Below are 22,918 nucleotides of genomic sequence, written 5' to 3'. Positions count from 1 at the left end.
AACGGTTCGGTATAATGAAGTAGCTATTAGCTGTGGCGTGTGTAAGCTTCACGGTTGGTAGGTACTTCATTATCAGTAAATTAGCACTGTTACCTGGTCCAGATCTTCTAATTAAAATACTCGTCTGAAAAAAGCACTTACATAGTGATTTACATATCCGGCGGTGATACACAAATCAACACTACTGGATAACTGCGAAGTTTCAAGTGCCTTTCAAGCAATATGTGGTTTTCAGCTTACATCATTCTGTCCACGGTTCAATGTTCTATATTATGTAGGGCTTCTGAGACATAAGTTGAAAAATCGTCATTTTATGTATACTCAGACGATTACGATATTTCTTTTTTTTCAATTTATTTTACACATCATGAGTAGATTTTTTTAAGATATTCATTACCAGCAACAAACAACATACTGATTTCACTTCTGTTTCTCATTAAAGGGAAAAAAGAATATAATTTTATTTTTATTTTTGCGGAATCCTTTCTATAATGCTTGTGGGTGTTGTTGGATATTGTCTATTAAAAACTGGTTATACATACAATAAAATTAATAGAAAAATATTCAATTTATTTAAACAGATATTTTCTTTTAAATGTGCAGATTAAGTAAGGAATATATCGAGAGCTATGAAAGACATAAAACTAGTTTAAAGTTGATATTTGAAATATATTTTTACATCAAATTTAAAGTCGGAACTTTAATCAAACATGAAAAAGAACAGGAGTTAAGAAAATACACAAAAAGGACATCGTGAACCTCAATATAATATCATAGTCAAAACCAGCTGCTATAAACAATGAAAGTGCTTATTTATATTCTTATATTTTGGTGTCATTAATGATTACGGCAGTATGGTCAATTATGAGCAATACATTCGAACAAACAAACTCTCGTTGGGCATGAATTACTATAAAAAAAATATAAAGGCAAGTATTACCAAACTGTGTTCCTTTATCTGCAGTGTCGCTATTTCTTATGCGATTATCTCTCACAGTATAGCTGTTACATTATGTGGACATACATTTTGAACATATCTCATAGCTTATAAAGATATCTCCTAAAATGGAAACCGCTCACGTACACGCGAGATAAAAAGGCCATGAAAGGGAGTGAGCTCACTGTAAATATATGTATATGTACTGATTTACACTTTAATTAACATAGCCCTATTGAATTCACGATAAATCGTAATTGATTCATGTCGAGTTTCGATGAATCGTTTAATTAACTCCTGACTAGTCCCCTATGATCAATAACACGCATGACTTCACGTGATCATGTCTTAATATCCGTTTTCTTCATCAAATTAATTTATAATGCAATAGTTTAGTTATCCTTTGCTACACTATGTTATGAACATACGTCGGTAATTCTGTCTCAAAGAAAGTATATGGACTACTTATGTTGTTGTAGGATTTTACAGCCGTCTACAGCAACTGCGCTGAACTTCATTAATAATTCGTCAAAATACACACGCCGGACGTTCCAGATCAATAAGGCTGTAGCGAGTATAATCAAGAACATAGCATGGTTACATCGGGTTAAAAAACACGTCAGTAGCAACCTCATATTCCCCTTATTTCAACCTCGAATGATCCTAAATGTGTAACCGTGCCAATTCCATGTTAATGTGTTCTTTGAACCAATCGAAATGGCAGATGTTGAAACATTTCTTAAACATTTTTCCCATAAGAACATGGACTTCAAAACCTCTTTTGTACGAATAACTTTGAATAACGCCAGGGAAAAACGCGCCTTGATGACAGCCATATTACCACCTCTTTATAGAAAGTAAAGCAAAAGTCTGATTAAAGTCACTTACTTTCTGATTTTGTTCAAGGAGCAATGTCGATTCTGTATTTCAAAAACAAAATATACTAAACTATATAAGAGATATTTAATAGTATATACGATGTCCTCTAAACTATATGAGATATCTTATATAGAAATTAAATGATATAGCTATATAAGATATCTGATATAACTGAAATATCCTTATTAAATAAGATATCTTATATAGGAGCGAGATTCTAACAAAATGTCGAAAATGAAGTATCCACGTCAGGAATCTCTCAAGGGTCTACGAAGGGACAGCAGGCTTGTTGTAACAACACGTGGTCCTGTCGATCAATTATCTATTATATACTATTTTATATACTTATATAAGATGTATCTTCTTAAATTTCTATATAAGATATCTCATATTGTATATATGATATCATATATATTATATAAGATATCTCATATATTATATAAAATATATCATACAATATATATCATATATATAAGATATCTCTATTGTAAATGAGATATCTTATTTAGTTATATCTTATATAGTTCAATGAAATACTAGATCGACATTGCTCCTTGAATAAATGTTAAGTTGGCTTGCCTTAATGACGGCGTCAATAATATACATAGGCTAAATCCTGCCTGTTAAGTTTTGCATCATCGAGGTAGTCCGTGGTTGTTGTGACGCTGTCATCAAACACGTGGGCGGGGTTACCAATGTATGGCCATGCTTGACTGTTTAATTTATCTACATGATGCAAGGTATATATATTTTGAGATCCAATTAAAAACATAAAGTAAACAAATATCACTAAATATGCATGTTCAATACGTTTGTCATACGAGTGCTTATAAATCGATTGCAAACCATTAAACATGTAGTACCTCCCAGTACTTGTGATGTTTTTCACGCCAACTTGTAATCAAACGGCTTGGTGGCCAATTCATCTGTTTCATGTATGACAACACTGTCGTTTGTTCATCGTGATACGGCTATGTTCAATTTTGAAAATCGTGTTAGTTATTTACGAACATGCAACAGTATATGCTTGGTTCAACGGATTGCTGCCATTTAGGTTTATTTCGTTACTCAAAACAATCTTTTCATCCCTAACCGATTTATTTAAATATTTTAATAGTTAAAAAAATGAAGCTCGCAGATCTTCAATGGTATTTACTGCGATTATACTGCGCTTTTGTTTATAATTTAAAGCGAAGGCAACTGGGAGGTTTATTGTTAAAGTCCGTTTATTGAAACTCAAATGAATTTTGCTCGAAATAGTCAATCAAATAAAAACCAAACTTACAAAAACTGAGACGAAAATATTGAAGGAAAAGAAACATTGGTTTATAATTGAATTGATGATGGAATTAACGAAAAACAACTGGAGAATACCGAGGCGTCAACAAACCCATCATTCTAACCCAGTACTAATAAAACCAGGGCAACAAATAAACAACGGAAAGATTTACATGGACCATCGAAAAAATACGGCGAGAATAAGATCATGTGTTTCGGTACTTCATTGACGGTGCCCTCCATGTAAATCGAGGTCACACCCAAGAAATGTCACGTCCTCACATCGAGAACACGGGTAGTGACGAATAAGAAAATCCACAAGGCACTCTAATGAACATGATCAAAAACATCGACTTTCATACCAAACAAAGAAATAACATTTACCACTTCAAAACAATGATGGCGTCCATAACACTTGTCTGTAGTCTTCATCAACTGCACCATTGAAAACCCAGTGTTGTAAGGTTGTCCGCCACTAGTCGACATCAATCATGGACGTCATGATAATCGTGGGTATATATGGTCGATGTGGTCAATGTATGTTTGTCATCTGAATGTGAAAATTCCTTCAGTTTGGTATGAGGTGGGGTGTAAATCCGTTCCTTCAGTTTTTCATGAGGGATGGTGTAAATCCGTTCCTTCAGTTTGGTATGAGGTGGGGAGTAAATCAGTTCATTCAGTTTGGTATGAGGGATGGTGTAAAGCCGCTCCTTCAGTTTGGTATGAGGGGTGGTGTAAATCCGCTCCTTCAGTTTGGTATGAGGTGGGGTGTAAATCAGTTACTTCAATTTGTATGAGGTGGGGTGTAAATCCGTTCCTTCAGTTTGGTATGAGGTGAGGTGTAAATCCGTTCTTTCAGTTTGTATGAGGGGGGGTGTAAATCTGTTCCTTCAGTTTGGAAGGAGGGATGGTGTAAATACGTTCCTTCAGTTTGTAAGAGGTGGGGTGTAAATCCGTTCCTTCAGTTTGGTATGAGGTGGGGTATAAATCCGTTCCTTCAGTTTGTATGAGGTGGGGTGTAAATCTGTTCCTTCAGTTTGGTATGAGGGGAGGTGTAAATCCGTTCCTTCACTTCAGTTTGGTAGGAGGGGTGGTGTAAATCCGTTCGTTCACTTTGGTGTGAGGTGGGGTGTAAATCCGTCCCTTCAGTTTGGTATGAGGGAGGGTTTAAATCCGTTCCTTCAGTTTAGAATGAGGTGGGGTGTAAATCTGTTACTTCAGTTTGGTTTGAGGTGGGGCGCCAATTCGTTCCTTCAGTTTGGTATTAGGGATGGTGTAAATCCGCTCCTTCAGTTTGGTATAAGGTGGGGTGTTAATCCGTTCCTTCAATTTGTATGAGGTGGGGTGTAAATCCATTCCTTCAGTTTGGTAGGAGGGATGGTGTAAATCCGTTCCTTCAGTTTAGTATGAGGTGGGGTGTAAATCCGTTCCTTCAGTTCGTATGAGGTGGGGTGTAAATCCGTTCCTTCAGTTTGTATGAGGTGGGGTGTATATCTGTTCCTTCAGTTTGGTATGAGGTGGGGTGTAAATCCGTTCCTTCAGTTTGGTATGAGGTGGGGCGTAAAGGTGTAAATCCGCTCCTTAAGTTTGGTATGAGGTGAGGTGTAAATCCGTTCCTGCAGTTTATTATGAGGTGGGGTGTAAATCTGTATCTTCAGTTTGATGTGAGGGATGGTGTTAATCCGCTCCTTCAGTTTGGTATGAGGTGAGGTGTAAATCCGTCCCTTCAGTTTGGTGTGAGGGTTTGTGTAAATCCGTTCCTGCAGTTTATTATGAGGTGGGGTGTTAATCCGTTCCTTCAATTTAGTATGAGGTGGGGTGTAAATCCCTTCCTTCAGTTTGCTATGAGGGATGGTGTAAATCCGCTCCTTCAGTTTGGTATGAGGTGTGGTGTAAATCCGTTCGTTCAGTTTGGTATGAGGTGAGGTGTAAATTCGTTCCTTCAGTTTGGTGTGAGGGTTGGTGTAAATCCGTTCCTACAGTTTATTATGAGGTGGGGTGTAAATCCGTTCCTTCAGTTTGGTATGAGGTGGGGTGTAAATCCCTTCCTTCAGTTTGCTATGAGGGAGGGTGTAAATCCGCTCCTTCAGTTTGGTATGAGGTGGGGTGTAAATCCCTTCCTTCAGTTTGGTATGAGGGATGGTGTAAATTCGTTTCTTCAGTTTATTATGAGGTGGGGTGTAAATCCGTTCCTTCAGTTTGGTATGAGGTGGGGTGTAAATCCGTTCCTTCAGTTTATTATGAGGTGAGGTGAAAATACCTTCCTTCAGTTTTGCATGAGGTGAGGTGTAAATCCGTTCCTTCAGTTTGGTATGAGATGGGGTGTAAATCCGTTCCTTCAGTTTGGTGTGAGGGATGGTTTAAATCCCATCCTTCAGTTTATTATGAGGTGAGGTGTAAATCCCTTCCTTCAGTTTGGATGAGGTGAGGTGTAAATCCGTTCCTTCAGTTTGGTATGAGGTGAGGTGTAAATCCGTTCCTTCAGTTTGGTATGAGTTGGGGTGTAAATCCGTTCCTTCAGTTTTGTATGAGGGATGGTGTAAATCCGTTCCTGCAGTTTATTATGAGGTGAGGTGTAAATCCCTTCCTTCAGTTTTGCATGAGGTGAGGTGTAAATCCGTTCCTTGAGTTTGGTATGAGATGGGGTGTAAATCCGTTCCTTCAGTTTGGTAGGAGGGATGGTGTAAATCCGTTCCTTCAGTTTGGTATAAGGTGGGGTGTAAATCCGTTCCTTCAGTTTTGTATGAGGGGTGGTGTAAATCCGTTCCTTCAGTTTAGTATGATGAGGTGGGGTGTAAATCCGTTCCTTCAATTTGTTATGAGGTGGGGTGTAAATCCGTTCCTTCAGTTTGGTAAGAGTTGGGCTGTAAATCCGTTCCTTCAGTTTGGTATGAGTTGGGGTGTAAATCCGTTCCTTCAGTTTTGTATGAGGGATGGTGTAAATCCGTTCCTGCAGTTTATTATGAGGTGAGGTGTAAATCCGTTCCTTCAGTTTTGCATGAGGTGAGGTGTAAATCCGTTCCTTAAGTTTGGTATGAGGTGAGGTGTAAATCCGTTCCTTCAGTTTGGTATGAGGTGGGGTGTAAATCTGTTCCTTCAGTTTGGTATGAGGTGAGGTGTAAATCCGTTTCTTCAGTTTGGTATGAGGTGGTGTGTAAATCCGTTCCTTCAGTTTCGTATGAGGTGGTGTGTAAATCCGTTCCTTCAGTTTTGCATGAGGGGAGGTGTAAATCCGTTCCTTAAGGTTGGTATGAGGTGAGGTGTAAATCTGTTCCTTCAGTTTGGTATGAGGTGGGGCGTAAATCCGCTCCTTCAGTTTTGCATGAGGTGAGGTATAAATCCGTTCCTTCAGTTTGGTATGAGGTGAGGTGTAAATCTGTTCCTTGAGTTTGGTGTGAGGGATGGTGTAAATCCGTTCCTTCAGTTTGGTATAAGGTGGGGTGTAAAGGTGTAAATCTGTTCTGGTATGAGGTGGGGTGTAAATCCGTTCCTTCAGTTTGGTATGAGGTATGAGGGATGGGGTAAATCCGCTCCTTCAGTTTGGTATGAGGTGAGGTGTAAATCCGTTCCTTCAGTTTGGTGTGAGGTGTGGTGTAAATCCGTTCCTTCCGTTTATTATGATGTTGGGTGTAAATCCGTTCCTTCAGTTTGGTATGAGTTGGGGTGTAAATCTGTTCCTTCAGTTTGGTATGAGGTGGGGTGTAAATCTGTATCTTCAGTTTGATGTGAGGGATGGTGTAAATCCGTTCCTTCAGTTTGGTATGAGGGATGGTATAAATCCGTTCCTTCAGTTTGGTACGAGGTGGGGTGTAAATCCGTTTCTTCAGTTTGGTATGAGGTGGGGTGTAAATGCGTTCCTTCAGTTTGCTATGAGGGATGGTGTAAATCCGATCCTTCAGTTTGGTATGAGGTGAGGTGTAAATCCCTTCCTTCAGGTGTAAATCCCTTCCTTCAGTTTGGTATAAGGTGAGGTGTAAATCCCTTCCTTCAGTTTGGTGTGAGGTGGGGTGTAAATTCGTTCCTTCAGTTTGTATGAGGCGGGGTGTAAATCCGTAAATCCAAATAGCGTTGTGATAGTTAATGTAAATCCGTTCCTACAGTTTATTATGAGGCGGGGTGTAAATCCGTTTCTGTGAGGGATGGTGTAAATCCCATCCTTCAGTTTGGTTTGAGGAGGGGGGTAAATCCGTTTCTTCAGTTTATTATGAAATGGGGTGTAAATCCGCTCCTTCAGTTTGGTAGTAGGGATGGTGTAAATCCGATCCTTCAGTTTGGTAGTAGGGATGGTGTAAATCCCATCCTTCAGTTTGGTTTGAGGAGGGGGGTAAATCCGTTTCTTCAGTTTGGTATGAGGTGAGGTGTAAATCCGTTCCTTCAGTTTGGTTTGAGTAGGGGTGTAAATCCGTTCCTTCAGTTTGGTGTGAGTAGAGGTGTAAATCCGTTCCTTCAGTTTGTTGTGAGGGATGGTGTAAATCCGTTCCTTCAGTTTGGTATTAGGTGGGGTGTAAATCCGTTCCTTCAGTTTGGTATGAGGTGGGGTGTAAATCTGTATCTTCAGTTTGATGTGAGGGATGATGTAAATCCGTTCCTTCAGTTTGGTATGAGGTGGGGTGTAAATCCGTTCCTTCAGTTTGGTATGAGGTGGGGTGTAAATCCGCTCCTTCAGTTTTGCATGAGGTGGGGTGTAAATCCGTTCTTTCAAATTGGTATGAGGTGGGGTGTAAATCCGTTCCTTCAGTTTGTATGAGGCGGGGTGTAAATCCGTCTCTTCAGTTTGGTATGAGGGATGGTGTAAATGCAATTAGTAATGTTTCTCATGAAATAAAACATATCTATCAAGAACGGGATTCAGATAAAGGTGTATACTAAATTCAAGGACAAAAGGAAGATAATAGAGGAACTAAGCATGGACACACCTGAAAATTACTAAATCTTTACAAATTGACCAAATCTCAGTGGCAGAATACGATCATGTGATAAAACTACCACGGCCTACTTATACACAATCTTAAAAGAATAAGTATGTTGATGGTATGAAACTAACACGGCCTACTTATACACAATCTTAACAGAATAAGTATGTAGATGGTATAAAACTACCACGGCCTACTTATACACAATCTTAACAGAATAAGTATGCAGATGGTATAAAACTACCACAGCCTACTTATACACATTCTTAACATAATAAGAATGTTGATGGTATAAAACTACCACGGCCTACTTATACACAATCTTAACAGAATAAGTATGTGGATGGTATAAAACTACCACAGCCTACTTATACACAATCTTAACAGAATAAGTATGTAGATGGTATAAAACTACCACAGCCTACTTATACACAATCTTTACAGAATAAGTATGTTGATGGTATAAAACAACCACGGCCTACTTATACACAATCTTAACAGAATAAGTTTGTTCATTGTATAAAACTACCACGGCCTACTTATACATAATCTTAACAGAATAAGTTTGTTTATGGTAAAAAAAAAATAAAAAAAAAATACCACGGCCTACTACATGTAATACACGATCTTAACAGAATAAGCTTGCTGATGGTATAAAACTACCACGACCTTCTAATAGACAATCATAACAGAATAAGTTAGTTTATGGTATAAAACGAATGTACAGATAAGTCGATAGAAAAAACCTTATACTATCATAGAAAAATTAGAAAGCGTCTGGTCCATACTTGATTAAGACAAACGGGATGGCGTCTACTTGGGACCATGGAATAACTTTAAAAACAAATATCATTATATTGACATCTAGACATATAACTCTCAGTGGGTACATGGTTATCGTTCAAGTAAAGGCAGGGGGGTTCCAACAAATTGTTGCTAGTATTACAATAATATTTATGATTAAGAAAATAGTACAAAGGCAACATATCATTACCCGAAAATTACAAGACAACATAATATAACAAACATGAAATATTTTTCACAAATTATTGACGTATTCAAGTTCAAATATAAACGAAGATTCTAAATTTACCTGGGTTAAGAATTTTGACTTAAAGTAAACAAAATATCATATCAACGATTATCAGACAAAAAACATCAAAGAAGTTCGTAACTGACTTTCACAACAAAAACTACTTTTGCAAAGTGATATATATGATTTTGCTTCTTAATAATACAGAGAAGACATATATTAATCGCAATTAATGACAGCAAAAACTAGTTTGAATAGGGACATGCAATGCTTCATCGACGATTCCCGCCATTTAAATCAAGGTTGAATCTAAGTTATGTCCCGCCCTCACACCCAGAATGCTGTTAATGACAACAAAACCACACGGCATGCTAATAAACATAATAATAAACCTCGACTTTTATACCACACAAAGAAAAACATATTCCCTGCGAGATGATGTCGGCGACGACCACAGACCTGTCTATAACCTTAATCAACCTGCATCTTTGGAGATACTCTAATCAGCTTCGACATGATAACACCGTAGGTAGGAGAAGCAAGAAGGTCTTGCTGTATCGACGATGAATTGGGACGTTGTCTATTTTTCATTTACATGTGTATGGTTTACAAGCACTAAAAACCATAAATGTTAGCATTGTTTATTTGACATTATCGATCAATGTTAGAGGTGTATGTTGATTAAATAAATATTGTACAGTCAAACTCTAACGGTAAATTGAAATTGTTTTTTTTTAGGAAAATGATTTATTGATTTCAATTAACATGTTTTATATTATATAACACAGAGAAGAATAGGAATCGCGAAACATTTTATACACTATGTCGATCTGACCAAACGTAAGACAAATTATGTGTGATCACATAGAGCTGTGAGAATGATTATTCTATTTATTCGCGCCGCAACCTAATAACAATACGATTATTATCCCCTCGCAAAGACAGTTCGAGGAGATATAGGATTCCGCCCGTACGGACCTACGTATGTATGTATGCTATATGTATGTTACACTTATTGTTATCGCTCTAGCGACATTATTTCTGAACGGAATTTCATTAAACTTCATACAAGTGTTTGGTATGACAATACCTTGAATACTTTAGCACTTCAGGTTTCCGTTGAAGGTCAGGGTCACTGTTATTATTGTTAGAAAAACATTGTCATCGCTCTAGCGACTTTATTCCAGAACGTAATTTTATGAAACGTTATACGTGTTTGGTATGTCAATGTTTTGAACGAGTTTCCGTTTAGGGTTTCTACGTTGAAGGTCAAGGTCACTGTTACTATTTTTAGAAAACTCTTTGTCATCACTCTATCGACTTCATTACTGAACGGAATTTCATTAACCTTAATACTAGTGTTTAATATGGTAATACCTTGAATAAATTTGCTGTACCGCGTTGAAGGTCAAGGTCACTGTTACGACTTTACGGGAAAAAAATTTGTCATCACTCTCTCGACTTCATTACTGAACGGTATTTCATGAATCTTCATAAAGTGTTTGGTACGACAATGCCTGAAACTAGTATTAGGTATGTAAATGCCTTGAACAATGTTTCGTTTCGGGTTTCTACGTTTAAGGTCAAGGTCACTGTTACTAATTTTAGCAAAACAAAACTTTGTCAGCGACTTTATTCCCTCTTACATATGTCACCATGTGTGAATGCGAGGGGATTTGTATTACTTGTGATGCCTTGCATTATCTTCGTATTATACCTTCTGAATTATTTATATTTGACGTTTTAATCCCAAAATGCAATTACCGTTAGGCTTTAATCTGTGAAGCATAAGTTGTGACCATATACTTAATACTGTGTCAATGTAACGCCACGTTTTATAGAAAAACACGTCATTCAAAAATAATTTCACCATAACACTTTTTATTGAGTCATTGACAATAGGTCAGTGTTTTTTAAGTTTGTTAGCCTTGGTCTCAAAACATTAAGAAGAAATCTAGAGGATTCATACTATTTCAACATTGGGATTTTGTACAATAGAAAAGGATTAATGAAATATGTTACCTGTAACTGAGCAAGATCGGGTTATCTCAGTCGAGGGTTAGGATTCTGTAACAAAATCCCAACCGAGTTGTATGCCGAGCCCGAGACTGATATAATCCGATCTTGCTCAAAAACAGGTAATTTCTCGCACATTTTTTAGTTCGAAAAAGAACTATTCAATTTTGCTAAAATGCCAAGTATCCCGTCTGGGGCCTCAAATGATAATAACCTCTTCACTACTTAAGCTACATTTGAATGCTTCTGCATAAACATGTAGACCGTCCTTACATAGATGATAACGTATTTTGCAGTGTAGATTATATTTTATCTACAACATCAAATATCCAACAACATCAAAACTATACATATAACGACAAAACAGAACATTTACAATGCAAATTGTCAATTTAAAGCAGTTATCGCGCGGATGAATACATCGCAGTGTAAAAATTCCGCGAAATGTCACGAAAAGGTACAAGACAGATCGGACGAGATATAAAAATCTAGCATGGGATATGACGTGAGATATCTCTATCTGTGGTGCGAGAAATTGTTTTCTGACTCTGAAGGAATGGGGATTCAAATCAGCAGGAGAAATGTCAAACTCCAAGACAGTAGATGGAACTGTTCTCTGCAGCAGTCGCAAACTGAAATGTTATATTAGTAATATATTGATGGCAGAGGCTTAATAAGAAAATAGCGTATCTTCTCACTGTTGAAATTAAGAGTTACAACGTTATATGTTTATATTTAGATGTTCATATAGTGAGTTTTCCATTTCTTGATAGTAACATCATTTACCCGATCCTACAGTGTTAACCAGTAACAACTAACTCGGTATCAAAGGGCTTGCTCCTTAAATCTTGATTTCCATTATATCGATAGATGTTAACTTTTATTGTTTCCATCCTCGTCTCAATGAGAAATAAACATTTTCCATATTTGATTTGCTTGTCTTGGTATTTTGTTGTCATTTTCCCGGTTTTTGATATTCGAGGCGTGACATTACCACCCTCATGAGATCTTTATTGATTTATATTTTTATAGTAGATTTTGTCGATGAAGCAGAAGAGCTAAGTGTTCTGGAAGACCTGGTCTTACTTTCCGTGTGTTCATAAAAGGCCTATGTAAATCTTTCATTACTTAATATTTTGACCTAATTTTATCGACTTTTAGATTGGAATAGGGTTTATATATAAATTACGATTTTTTAAATGTCTTCAACATTTAAATATCCATGTCCTACTGCAGGCAAAACACTAGAAACGTTCATTGTAGTTTTACATACGTACAGTTACCCCCTTTTATTTATTAATAACTGAAGCGAAACTGTGCCGGTCAGGTATGTTTATCTGGTTAGACAGACCATAATGCGACCGTAGGTCCGGTCAGGTAGGTTTATCTGGTTAGACAAACCATAATGTGATCGTAGGTCAATGGTTCGAATCCCGGTCTGGAACCATTGCATTTTCACTCTCAAAATATTTTTGTGGAATATTGTACAGTGTAATTCCATAAATTTATGCTACATTTTTCATATAAAATAGCACAGAATGAAAGATTATTAAAGTTAAAATCATGTCAGTTAGATAACTTTCAGATTCATTTCGTTGCTTGTGGGTTTCAAATCCATTCGTACGTGATTATTTGTGCGAATCTGTTGCTATGGTCGTATATGGTAAATATAACTTTGATTATTTANAGTATTACATCATGAAAATTGGTTTTACTTCAAAAACCTCAATTTGCTTCATGCTTGTACATGTTTCCATCATAACATGATTCAATTATATTTTAGTTTAAAAAAATATTTTTTTTTATTGAAGTCTCGTTCCCTATGAAAACAGCTTATGGGACTGAAGTCTCACTGAAGTGGTACTTGAATTTTCATTAGAAGATTTTTTCACAATTAGTAGCATAATTTAATCATGAAAACTCATAACAAGCAAGGAAATTACTTGACAGGTGCGGGGAAGTGTTATCGTGTTATACTGTAAATATGTATACAATTAATACTGCTATTACATTGGGTCACACTATCCTAACCCTGCCTTACTCACATCGATAAGGTATATTGCATATTTGACATGTACGAAAAAGCCAAAGGAACAATGAACTATTTGTAAGCTTAATTACTGGAATATACTCATAAGTTAAAAACATATTTCAAATAGGTGACATCTGCTTTACACAAGCGAACAATTGACATATTTACACGAAGACCATTTCATAAATTATGTCACAAGTGTCAGGAATTACATGGATATTGTATATAGTTTGATCTTTCTATTACGATCCTTCGAAATATCCCCCCTCAAAAGAAGAAACACAGGGACTTCGATCTGGTGAATAGCGTGGGTCGTCAATCTCTACTACATTTTCTTGCTTCAAAAACGCCTGTAAAACATTGCTTTTATTAGATAAAGCATTGTCGTAAATTAGCTGGATGCCATTCAACCCTATATTATGAAATACTTAAGTAATTTGTCTCTGTAAAAGTTGGCAGTGATAATTTTCCCTTCCTTGAACGGTATCTAAACAACAGGCCCAGTAAATTTGTTCATCCACCTGAAAACATTTTTCAATGTGACGGCAGAGGTGCGTTTTGTGCTGCATAACTGTTCCTGTATCATTTTTTGGTGGTTATTGGAGCGTATTTCAGATTTAGTCTCAACCGTCATTTTTGCATTGAAACGTAGCCACTAGTCACGAGTGCTTCCCATTCAACAATGAATAACTTGTGGTAATCATTGAAAACGCCCTTGTCAGCATATCTAATGTTAGGTGGCACATCTATAGTCCTGAAACTAAATGGTGTGTTATGTTCCTTTTGGTATACCCTCGTTTAGCTTAATGTATATTTGTTAAGAAGCGCGAAACACATCATCTATCAAAAAGAACTAAATTTCAATGCGCCACGTATTACAACAGTTGAAAAGTGCCTGTACGTTTAATTTCCTTGTAATTATAGGATCCAAATTGATGCGAAAGACGGAAATAGTCATAGGATTTGTATGGGTGTATGACGGTATGTATAATTAATAGACAGGTTAGGTAGAAGCAAGGTGTACGAGAGTCATGAAGAGCAGGAGGACGTACACATGTTTATCAGTTTGAATTGAGTGGTGTGTCATTCTAACCAGAGACAGTGCAGACTACGGTCTTGTTATGTTTTGTCTGTAACACATACAAAATCAAAATATTTAAATCAGAAAGAGAGTTTGATATAACAATCAAAAGTAAGGCAGTTCTTTTTTTAAACAAAAAACAAGTCAATACCTCATAATGTTTTCCAGAGGTCTTAGTGACTTTTGATAGAGGCTCTCGCTGCGCTGGCTTTTCAACCCTGAATGTCAGGAGAGTGGAGTTGACAACATACTATACTGTCAAAGTACTTTACATTCAAAAGTAGAAGGAATATCATTTGTCCACAGATTGATGTATACAATAAATGTCAACATCTCGGAACAGACTAACGACATGTAAGTGTTGTTATTTAATTGGTTCGGGGAATTACTAGGGATGAATAGAGCAGACGGCAAACTTACCGACGTTGTGAGCTCAGTTTGCGTCGTAGTAAGCGACGGTGTAGTCGTCGTTTCCGGTGTAGTCGTTGTTTCCGGTGTAGTCGTCGTTTCCGGTGTGGTCGTCGTTTCCGGTGGGGTCGTTGTTTCTGGTGCGGTGGTCGTTTCTGGGCTAGCACCAACTCTTTCATATAATGAGTAGAAACCACCGACACTTCCTATTGGACAGGGAGAGGACGGAAAGCTCTTGTAGAAACAACACGCGACGTTTGTCGGTAACGACTTGTCCGATAAGAAGGACAAACATATAGTATTATTCTCCAGACATCTTGAAGCACACCTGATTAGGGAAGCAGCTCCGATAACTCCATATGGGGCATTTGACAGGGACATATTGCACTGCCATTTCAACACGAAAGTAGAATCCCTGATGGTGATGGCCTGTCCGGCCACGTTGCTGATCATCCATGAGGCGAATAGGAATACCAGCATTTCAATGCCGCATAATATTCCCCTTTTGACAAGAAAATCAACAATTGTGAAAAAATAACTTAAATGTTGTTTAATAAGTCTTTTTCATCGAAGACATTGTTTACAATTGTGATGTGTAGTAATCCAAATAATATTGTTGTTTTCCACCTCCGAAGTCTTGGAAACCATAACAGTTAATAACATGCTTAAATCCTGGTTTCAGAAGTCTAGTATATATGTCCAAGTAATTTGACAAGAGGCAAATGAATAATTAACATTTCGGTTTAAATGTTTTCATTTTATTAACATTATCGAGTTTAACTGATCTTTTGGTCTGCTGCCTCCTGCCTGAAAACATGTCATTGAACTTAAGACTTAGTACGAGCGGAGTTGATGAAACAGTCTACTGGAGGTGACCTGACGTCGTTCCCACAACTGATGTACCTGGTCACGTGATACGTATCATACCCACACATGTCTGAGGTATCTGATTAATGCCGATCGATCATGGAAGCTGCATGAACATAATGGTGGATTTCATTGCAGTACGTTAGCTCCCCTAATAGTAAAGATTTATAGATAATTGTATTGACTTTGTCACCTTCACGTTCACACGTCGCTGTACCCGTTAATGGATGCTAGCGTAACTAACACATATCAGATATAATATAGAAATGAGCGAATAGTCACAAAGTGCTTCTCCTAATCAGTACAAATACTGTATGTTTTGTTGGAAACGTGTACTGATATTTATTGTGATTACAATCGCATTGATGAATCAATAATATCCACTTAGGAGATACGAGATATGTCGGACGATCATCATCTGCATTATTAACGAATTTTGTTGCGAAGAATTGTGTAGTTTCCATACATTATCGTAAAACTAACTCTAATTATCTCATATCTTTTATCGGATAAAATGGTATAAGAATCTGCCCCTGTTTTTCAAAGGAAAGAGTTAAAACAGCTATGATGTACTTTTATAACCAACTTATATGTTCCTTTCTAATGTGTTTTCTCTACAAAATTTCTTATTCATTTGAGTTCTTATCCCTTTCAGTTGTTATTAATAGTTTCTAGAAGAAACCCGGCAAATATTACATAATTTTAAATAAATGTATTAATAAACGTTTCAATTTGAACCTAGCTCAATATCTAATAAAAGTTTTACGACAAAATAATTTGTAAAAGTGTTCCACTACTTTTTTGAGAGTTTAGACTTGGTTTTAGACCTAAAGCAACATTAACAGAAAAATCCTTATAAATCTTTTTCAGAACATGGTTGACATCTTGATTCTGGTACTGTTGATGACAACCAATTATACGTATTGATTCACGTGTTCGACATGCACTAATAGAATGGTTTAAGGCTGTTGATACATGTGTAATGTGCAATCTTACCCAGCACACACGGATCTTCTGTTTTCCTACAATGGCTAAGGTATATAGTGATCCTGTCTGTCAACAAACGAACCAATTATATACACAGCGATAGTATCCATGGCACACTTCTCCAAGGAAATATTTACATAAATAGAAGTAGCTTAAAAAAAAAGAAGAATTATTTAGTGCAGTGTATTATATGTTCTTGTTCGGAGTTCAATATGGAGTATTTTTTCTGGGCTAGAATTCGCATATTCATAATTGATAATCTTACTTTTATACGTTGCATCAATTTATTCTAGATGACTTGACAAAAATCAATCAGAATTTCTAACGATGCAAACAAGATTTGTTCTTCTTTCTGGACATGTTTGAGAGTCAACTGACTTGATATGTTCAGTATTACTTCCAGAGTTATTTTTTGAACGACGATATGGAAAAAAAATCAAAAACAAAAATCAAAAACCAAAAACCAAATCTTTTACTTTCAAATTTGGTAGAAATATGGTTATTAAAACGATCATACATATCTAAGGTGTTCATGAGTGACTTTGTTGATGTAATGGATCTTCACTTACTTAAAGGTTCATAAAACCGTTTTAAAATGAATGGATATTGTCATTTAAATCAATGTGCGTATTCAAACGGTAACTGTTGATGATTTTTGTTTAGTGTTGTTGTTTTTTTTTGTTTTTTTTTTGTAAATTCAGTTGCGCACTGAATTCTTATGAGTGACTGTGTTACTAGAACTGCCTAAACAATAGGACAATTAGCCCTTGAAACCGAATTACTTTTAAGCAAATGTTTTGGTTCAATTATGAAATTATTATGTTTATAAAAGTATATATTTTTCACAAGACAATATGCAAGTTACACGATGTAATTTTTACTGCATTACTTATCCCCTGTTAAGCATGTCTACTTAATAATGTTTTTCGTTTTAACTTAAATGATAAAGATGTAATAATAGGTCTGATTGGAGTTGTTAACATCTACAGTATATTGTTTAGTTACATTCTCCCTCATAACGTTTTCATTGAACGACTGTTTATGTAAGAGTAGACAAACATAAGGTTATAATGAGTAGGAGCACCTGAGGGATATATGATATATAATACCTCTTATCACAGACTACATATGTTTCATAACGACTTGGAAAATAAAACCATGACCGGTGGAGAACAATTTTGGTCACCATCATTATCTCAATGGGCAATGTGCTATTTGTTGCATAAACTGAAGATCTATTTTCAATTTGCTAAATAATGTGCGAGTTCGTTGTCATTACTCTTGTTCTCGCCTTAAGGACATCGGTTAATTTTGAAAAGACTTAGAATAACATGGCGGGTGTGTTAAACGAAGCAGAAGACACTTACTCTTCCCAGGGACCAGCTTCCATTACTATTACAACTCACGATTTACTATCGAAGAGCAGTAGTCTAATCTTGGGGATATTTGACAAGCGTCATCGTGGCCAAATTTCAGAGTTTGCATTTTAAGTGTCTATCATGAACGAGCGCTTTTGTTTCAAATTCAATACTCATATTTTCATATTTATATTATGTTCAGACATAACATTTTCATATTAACTAATTACCTTTTTTTTGTATTTAATGTAATTTAAGCATTGAACTGCTTTCAGTTGGCATTCATAGGCAATGTGAATGCCAACTGGACAAATGCAAATTTGATGAAGCTCGCTAGCGCTTCATGTTGTATTTGGCTTTGTCCAGTTGGAATTTATACTGCCCATGAATGCCAACTGAAAGCGGTTCAATACTTATATTTACCATTTTCGGAATATGTTCATCTCATAGAAAATTCAATTACACTTATTATTATTTAGCATTTAGTTCAAATAATGTATATATCGTGTATGCTTTTTCAATGAATAGAACAGCCATCGCCCAGGGAGGGTCAGTGGTATCCAACGTAACAATTCTGACGTCATAATAATGATGACGACGTCAACGATCGGTCCATGGCATTCATAGCCTATAAGAATACCAACTGTATTTGGAAGGGTTATATAGTTGCAATGTCATACGATTGTAAATAAATATAGTTAAATGATTACAAAATGTACAGTTTGCTGTTAGATACTGTCTAATAAAGCAGACAATTAAAATTAAAAAAATATTAAGAAAAAATAGATAAATTGTTATCAATAATGCTTTTGCATGGTGCTTTTCCATTGTGTCCGATTTTATTGTATCCAATTTCATTTCAATTAAACATTTTTTGCTAAAACGAAAACTCCTTAAAAATGTAAATACAGACATTTAGATTGCGTATGTATTAATACCGGTATTAATACATTATAACCAGCGTGGGACTGGTTTGTTTTGTGTTTTTACAAATGACATAAAATCAATAGCTGACACGTTGTTTAAAAATATATCAATATTTTAGAGTATTCAGTCACGGTCGTATAAACACAATAAATGAAACATGAATACACTCTCATTTAAAAATCAAACGCATTGTCCTGAAATATGGACACAGTTTTATCAAACAAAGTAAAATCTGCTATCAAGTGTATGATATGACCGTGAAAAGTAATCCCAAACTCTCTATGTAACGACGTGTCGACTTAAATATATTAGTTTTTGATGGAAACAACAAGTTGTCGCTTTTATATTAAAATTATATAACATTTATGTTGTGCTACTCCCATGTTTAATTATTATATTTTACAATAACACTCGATTTCAATTACCTCACCATTTTCCTGCTCTGTAATTTCTTATGGATTATGTTTCAGAATGGGCGTAACCTGGAACACTACACTTGCATTATATCATAAATAGTTCTGCCATGGTTTATTTGCGAGTCGACCCTTTGCGCCGGCACACAATATTTTTGGCAATACTTCGCCAATACTAAGATATCATAAGGTGTAGATATGATCGATAACAATATCTTTCAAGTTCAGAGCACCTCGGTTCCTTCCGATTATGTTTTGTCCGGATAATTCTTCTTGGTTTCGTTTTGTCTGGAAATATGTTTCCTTTAATTGTTTTGTAGGAAATCCATTTCTCTTTGGTGTCGTTTTGAAGGGAAAAGTATTTTTGTTCCCTTTTTTGTGAATGTAGGGACATCATTTCTTTGGTTTTGTTTTGATGTAAATCATACTTCTCTGATTTCCTTTGTTCGTTTTGATGTAAATCTTACTTTTATGATTTCCTTGGTTTTGTTTTGATGTAAATCATACTTCTATGATATCATTGGTTTCGTTTTGATGTAAATTATACCTTTCTGATTTCTTTGGTATTGTTTTGATGTAAATCATACTTCTATAATTTCCTTGGTTTCGTTTTGATGTAAATCATAATTCTATGATTTCCTTGGTTTCGTTTTAATGTAAATCATACTTCTATGATTTCCGTGATTTTGTTTTGATGTAAATCATACTTTTCTGATACCCTTGGTTGTTATTGAAGTTAATCATACTTCTATAATTTCATTGGTTTCGTTTTGATGTAAAACATACTTCTATAATTTCATTGGTTTCGTTTTGATGTAAATCATACTTCTATAATTTCTTTGGTTTTGTTTTGATGTAAATCATACTTCTCTGATTTCCTTTGTTCGTTTTGATGTAAATCTTACTTTTATGATTTCCTTGGTTTTGTTTTGATGTAAATCATACTTCTATGATATCATTGGTTTCGTTTTGATGTAAATTATACCTTTCTGATTTCTTTGGTATTTTTTTGATGTAAATCATACTTTTCTGATTCCCTTGGTTGTTATTGAAGTTAATCATACTTCTATAACTTCCTTGGTTTCCTATGATATCCTTGGTTTCGATTTGATGTAAATCATACATCTATGATATCCTTGGTTTCGATTTGATGTAAATCATACTTCTATGTCATACTTCTCTGATTTCCTTTGTTCGTTTTGATGTAAATCACACGTCTATGATATCCTTGGTTTCGTTTTTATGTAAATCATACGTCTATGATATCCTTGGTTTCATTTTGTCTAGAAATATGGTTTCCTTAATTTGATTTTGTAGGAAATCCATTTCTCTTTGGTGTCGTTTTGAAGGGAATAATATTTTTGTTCCTTTTTTGTGAATTTAGGAACATAATTTCTTTGGTTTCGTTTTGATGTAAATCATACTTCTCTGATTTCCTTTGTTCGTTTTGATGTAAATCTTACTTCTATGATTTCCTTGGTTTTGTTTTGATGTAAATCATACATCTATGATATCATTGGTTTCGTTTTGATGTTAATTATACTTGTCTGATTTCCTTGGTTTTCTTTTGATGTAAATCATACCTCTATAATTTCCTTAGTTTCGTTTTGATGTAAATCATACTTCTATGATTTCCTTGGTTTTGTTTTGATGTAAATTATACTTTTCTGATTTCCTTTGTTTTGTTTTGATGTAAATCATACGTCTATGATATCCTTGGTTTCGTTTTAACGTAAATCATACTTCTATGATTTCCTTGGTTTCGTTTTAATGTAAATCATACTACTTTTCTGATACCCTTGGTTGTTATTGAAGTTAATCATACTTCTTTAATTTCATTGGTTTCGTTTTGATGTAAATCATACTTCTATAATTTCCCTGGTTTCTTTTTGATGTAAATCATACTTTTCTGATACCCTTGGTTGTTATTGATGTAAATCATATTTCTATGATTTCCTTGGTTTCGTTTTGATGTAAATCATACTTCTATGATTTCCATGATTTTGTTTTGATGTAAATCATACTTTTCTGATACCCTTGGTTGTTATTGATGTAAATCATACTTCTATAATTTCCTTGGTTTTGTTTTGATGTAAATCATACGTCTATGATATCCTTGGTTTCATTTTGTCTAGAAATATGGTTTCTTTAATTTGATTTTGTAGGAAATCCATTTCTCTTTGATGTCGTTTTGAAGGGAATAATATTTTTGTTCCTTTTTTGTGAATGTAGGGAATAATTTCTTTGGTTTCGTTTTGATGTAAATCATACTTCTCTGATTTCCTTTGTTCGTTTTGATGTAAATCTTACTTCTATGATTTCCTTGGTTTTGTTTTGATGTAAATCATACTTCTATGATATCATTGGTTTCGTTTTGATGTTAATTATACTTGTCTGATTTCCTTGGTTTTGTTTTGATGTAAATCATACTTCTATAATTTCCTTAGTTTCGTTTTGATGTAAATCATACTTCTATGATTTCCTTGGTTTCGTTTTGATGTAAATTATACTTTTCTGATTTCCTTTGTTTTGTTTTGATGTAAATCATACGTCTATGATATCCTTAGTTTCGTTTTAACGTAAATCATACTTCTATGATTTCCTTGGTTTCGTTTTAATGTAAATCATACTTCTATGACTTCCATGATTTTGTTTTGATGTAAATCAAACTTTTCTGATACCCTTGGTTGTTATTGAAGTTAATCATACTTCTATAACTTCCTTGGTTTCGTTTTGATGTAAAACATACTTTTATAATTTCCTTGGTTTCGTTTTGATGTAAATCATACTTCTATAATTTCCTTGGTTTTGTTTTGATGTAAGTCATACGTCTATGATATCCTTGGTTTCGTTTTGATGTAAATCATACTTCTATAATTTCCTTGGTTTTGTTTTGATGTAAATCATACGTCTGTGATATCCTTGGTTTCGTTTTGATGTAAATTATACTTTTATGATATCCTTGGTTTCGTTTTGATGTAAATCATACTTCTATAATTTCCTTAGTTTCGTTTTGATGTAAATCATACTTCTATGATTTCCTTGGTTTCGTTTTAATGTAAATCATACTTCTATGACTTCCATGATTTTGTTTTGATGTAAATCATACTTTTCTGATACCCTTGGTTGTTATTGAAGTAAATCATACTTCTATAACTTCCTTGGTTTCGTTTTGATGTAAAACATACTTTTGTAATTTCCTTGGTTTCGTTTTGATGTAAATCATACTTCTATAATTTCCTTAGTTTCGTTTTGATGTAAATCATACTTCTATGATTTCCTTGGTTTCGTCTTAATGTAAATCATACTTCTATGATTTCCGTGATTTTGTTTTGATGTAAATCATACTTTTCTGATGCCCTTGGTTGTTATTGAAGTTAATCATACTTCTATAATTTCATTGGTTTCGTTTTGATGTAAAACATACTTCTATAATTTCCTTGGTTTCGTTTTGATGTAAATCATACTTCTATAATTTCCTTGGTTTTGTTTTGATGTAAGTCATACGTCTATGATATCCTTGGTTTCGTTTTGATGTAAATTATACTTCTATGATATCCTTGGTTTTTATTGATGTACATCATACTTTTCTGATATCGTTTTATCGGAAATCATGTTTTATTTGAATTTGTTTCATGGCAGATCATACTCACTACATTTATTATGGAATTTCACAACTTTTAACTTTTTGAAGAGAACAATGCTTTCTTGAAAATTGTTTTGACGAGGAACATACTTTTTCTTATTTTGTTCTTTAATTAAATGTGATTTCTTTGAGTTCGTTTATTG

General features: G+C 34.9%; 1 protein-coding gene across 1 annotated transcript in view; it reads right to left on the bottom strand.

The window, feature by feature from the left end:
* The window catches only part of LOC110460826 (fibrinogen-like protein A), a 20,191-nt gene extending 5,134 nt beyond the window's left edge, over positions 1-15,057 (bottom strand). Inside the window, exon 1 of the mRNA XM_021513999.1 lies at positions 14,590-15,057. Coding sequence (XP_021369674.1) covers positions 14,590-15,057 — 468 coding nt within the window. The remainder of the gene's footprint in view (positions 1-14,589) is intronic.
* Between the last annotated feature and the right edge of the window lie 7,861 nt (positions 15,058-22,918).

Source organism: Mizuhopecten yessoensis, unplaced genomic scaffold (assembly GCF_002113885.1).
Source record: "Mizuhopecten yessoensis strain PY_sf001 unplaced genomic scaffold, ASM211388v2 scaffold10485, whole genome shotgun sequence".
NCBI lineage: Eukaryota > Metazoa > Mollusca > Bivalvia > Pectinida > Pectinidae > Mizuhopecten > Mizuhopecten yessoensis.
Note: the sequence above shows the minus strand (reverse complement) of the source record. Positions and strands in the feature narration are given on the sequence as shown.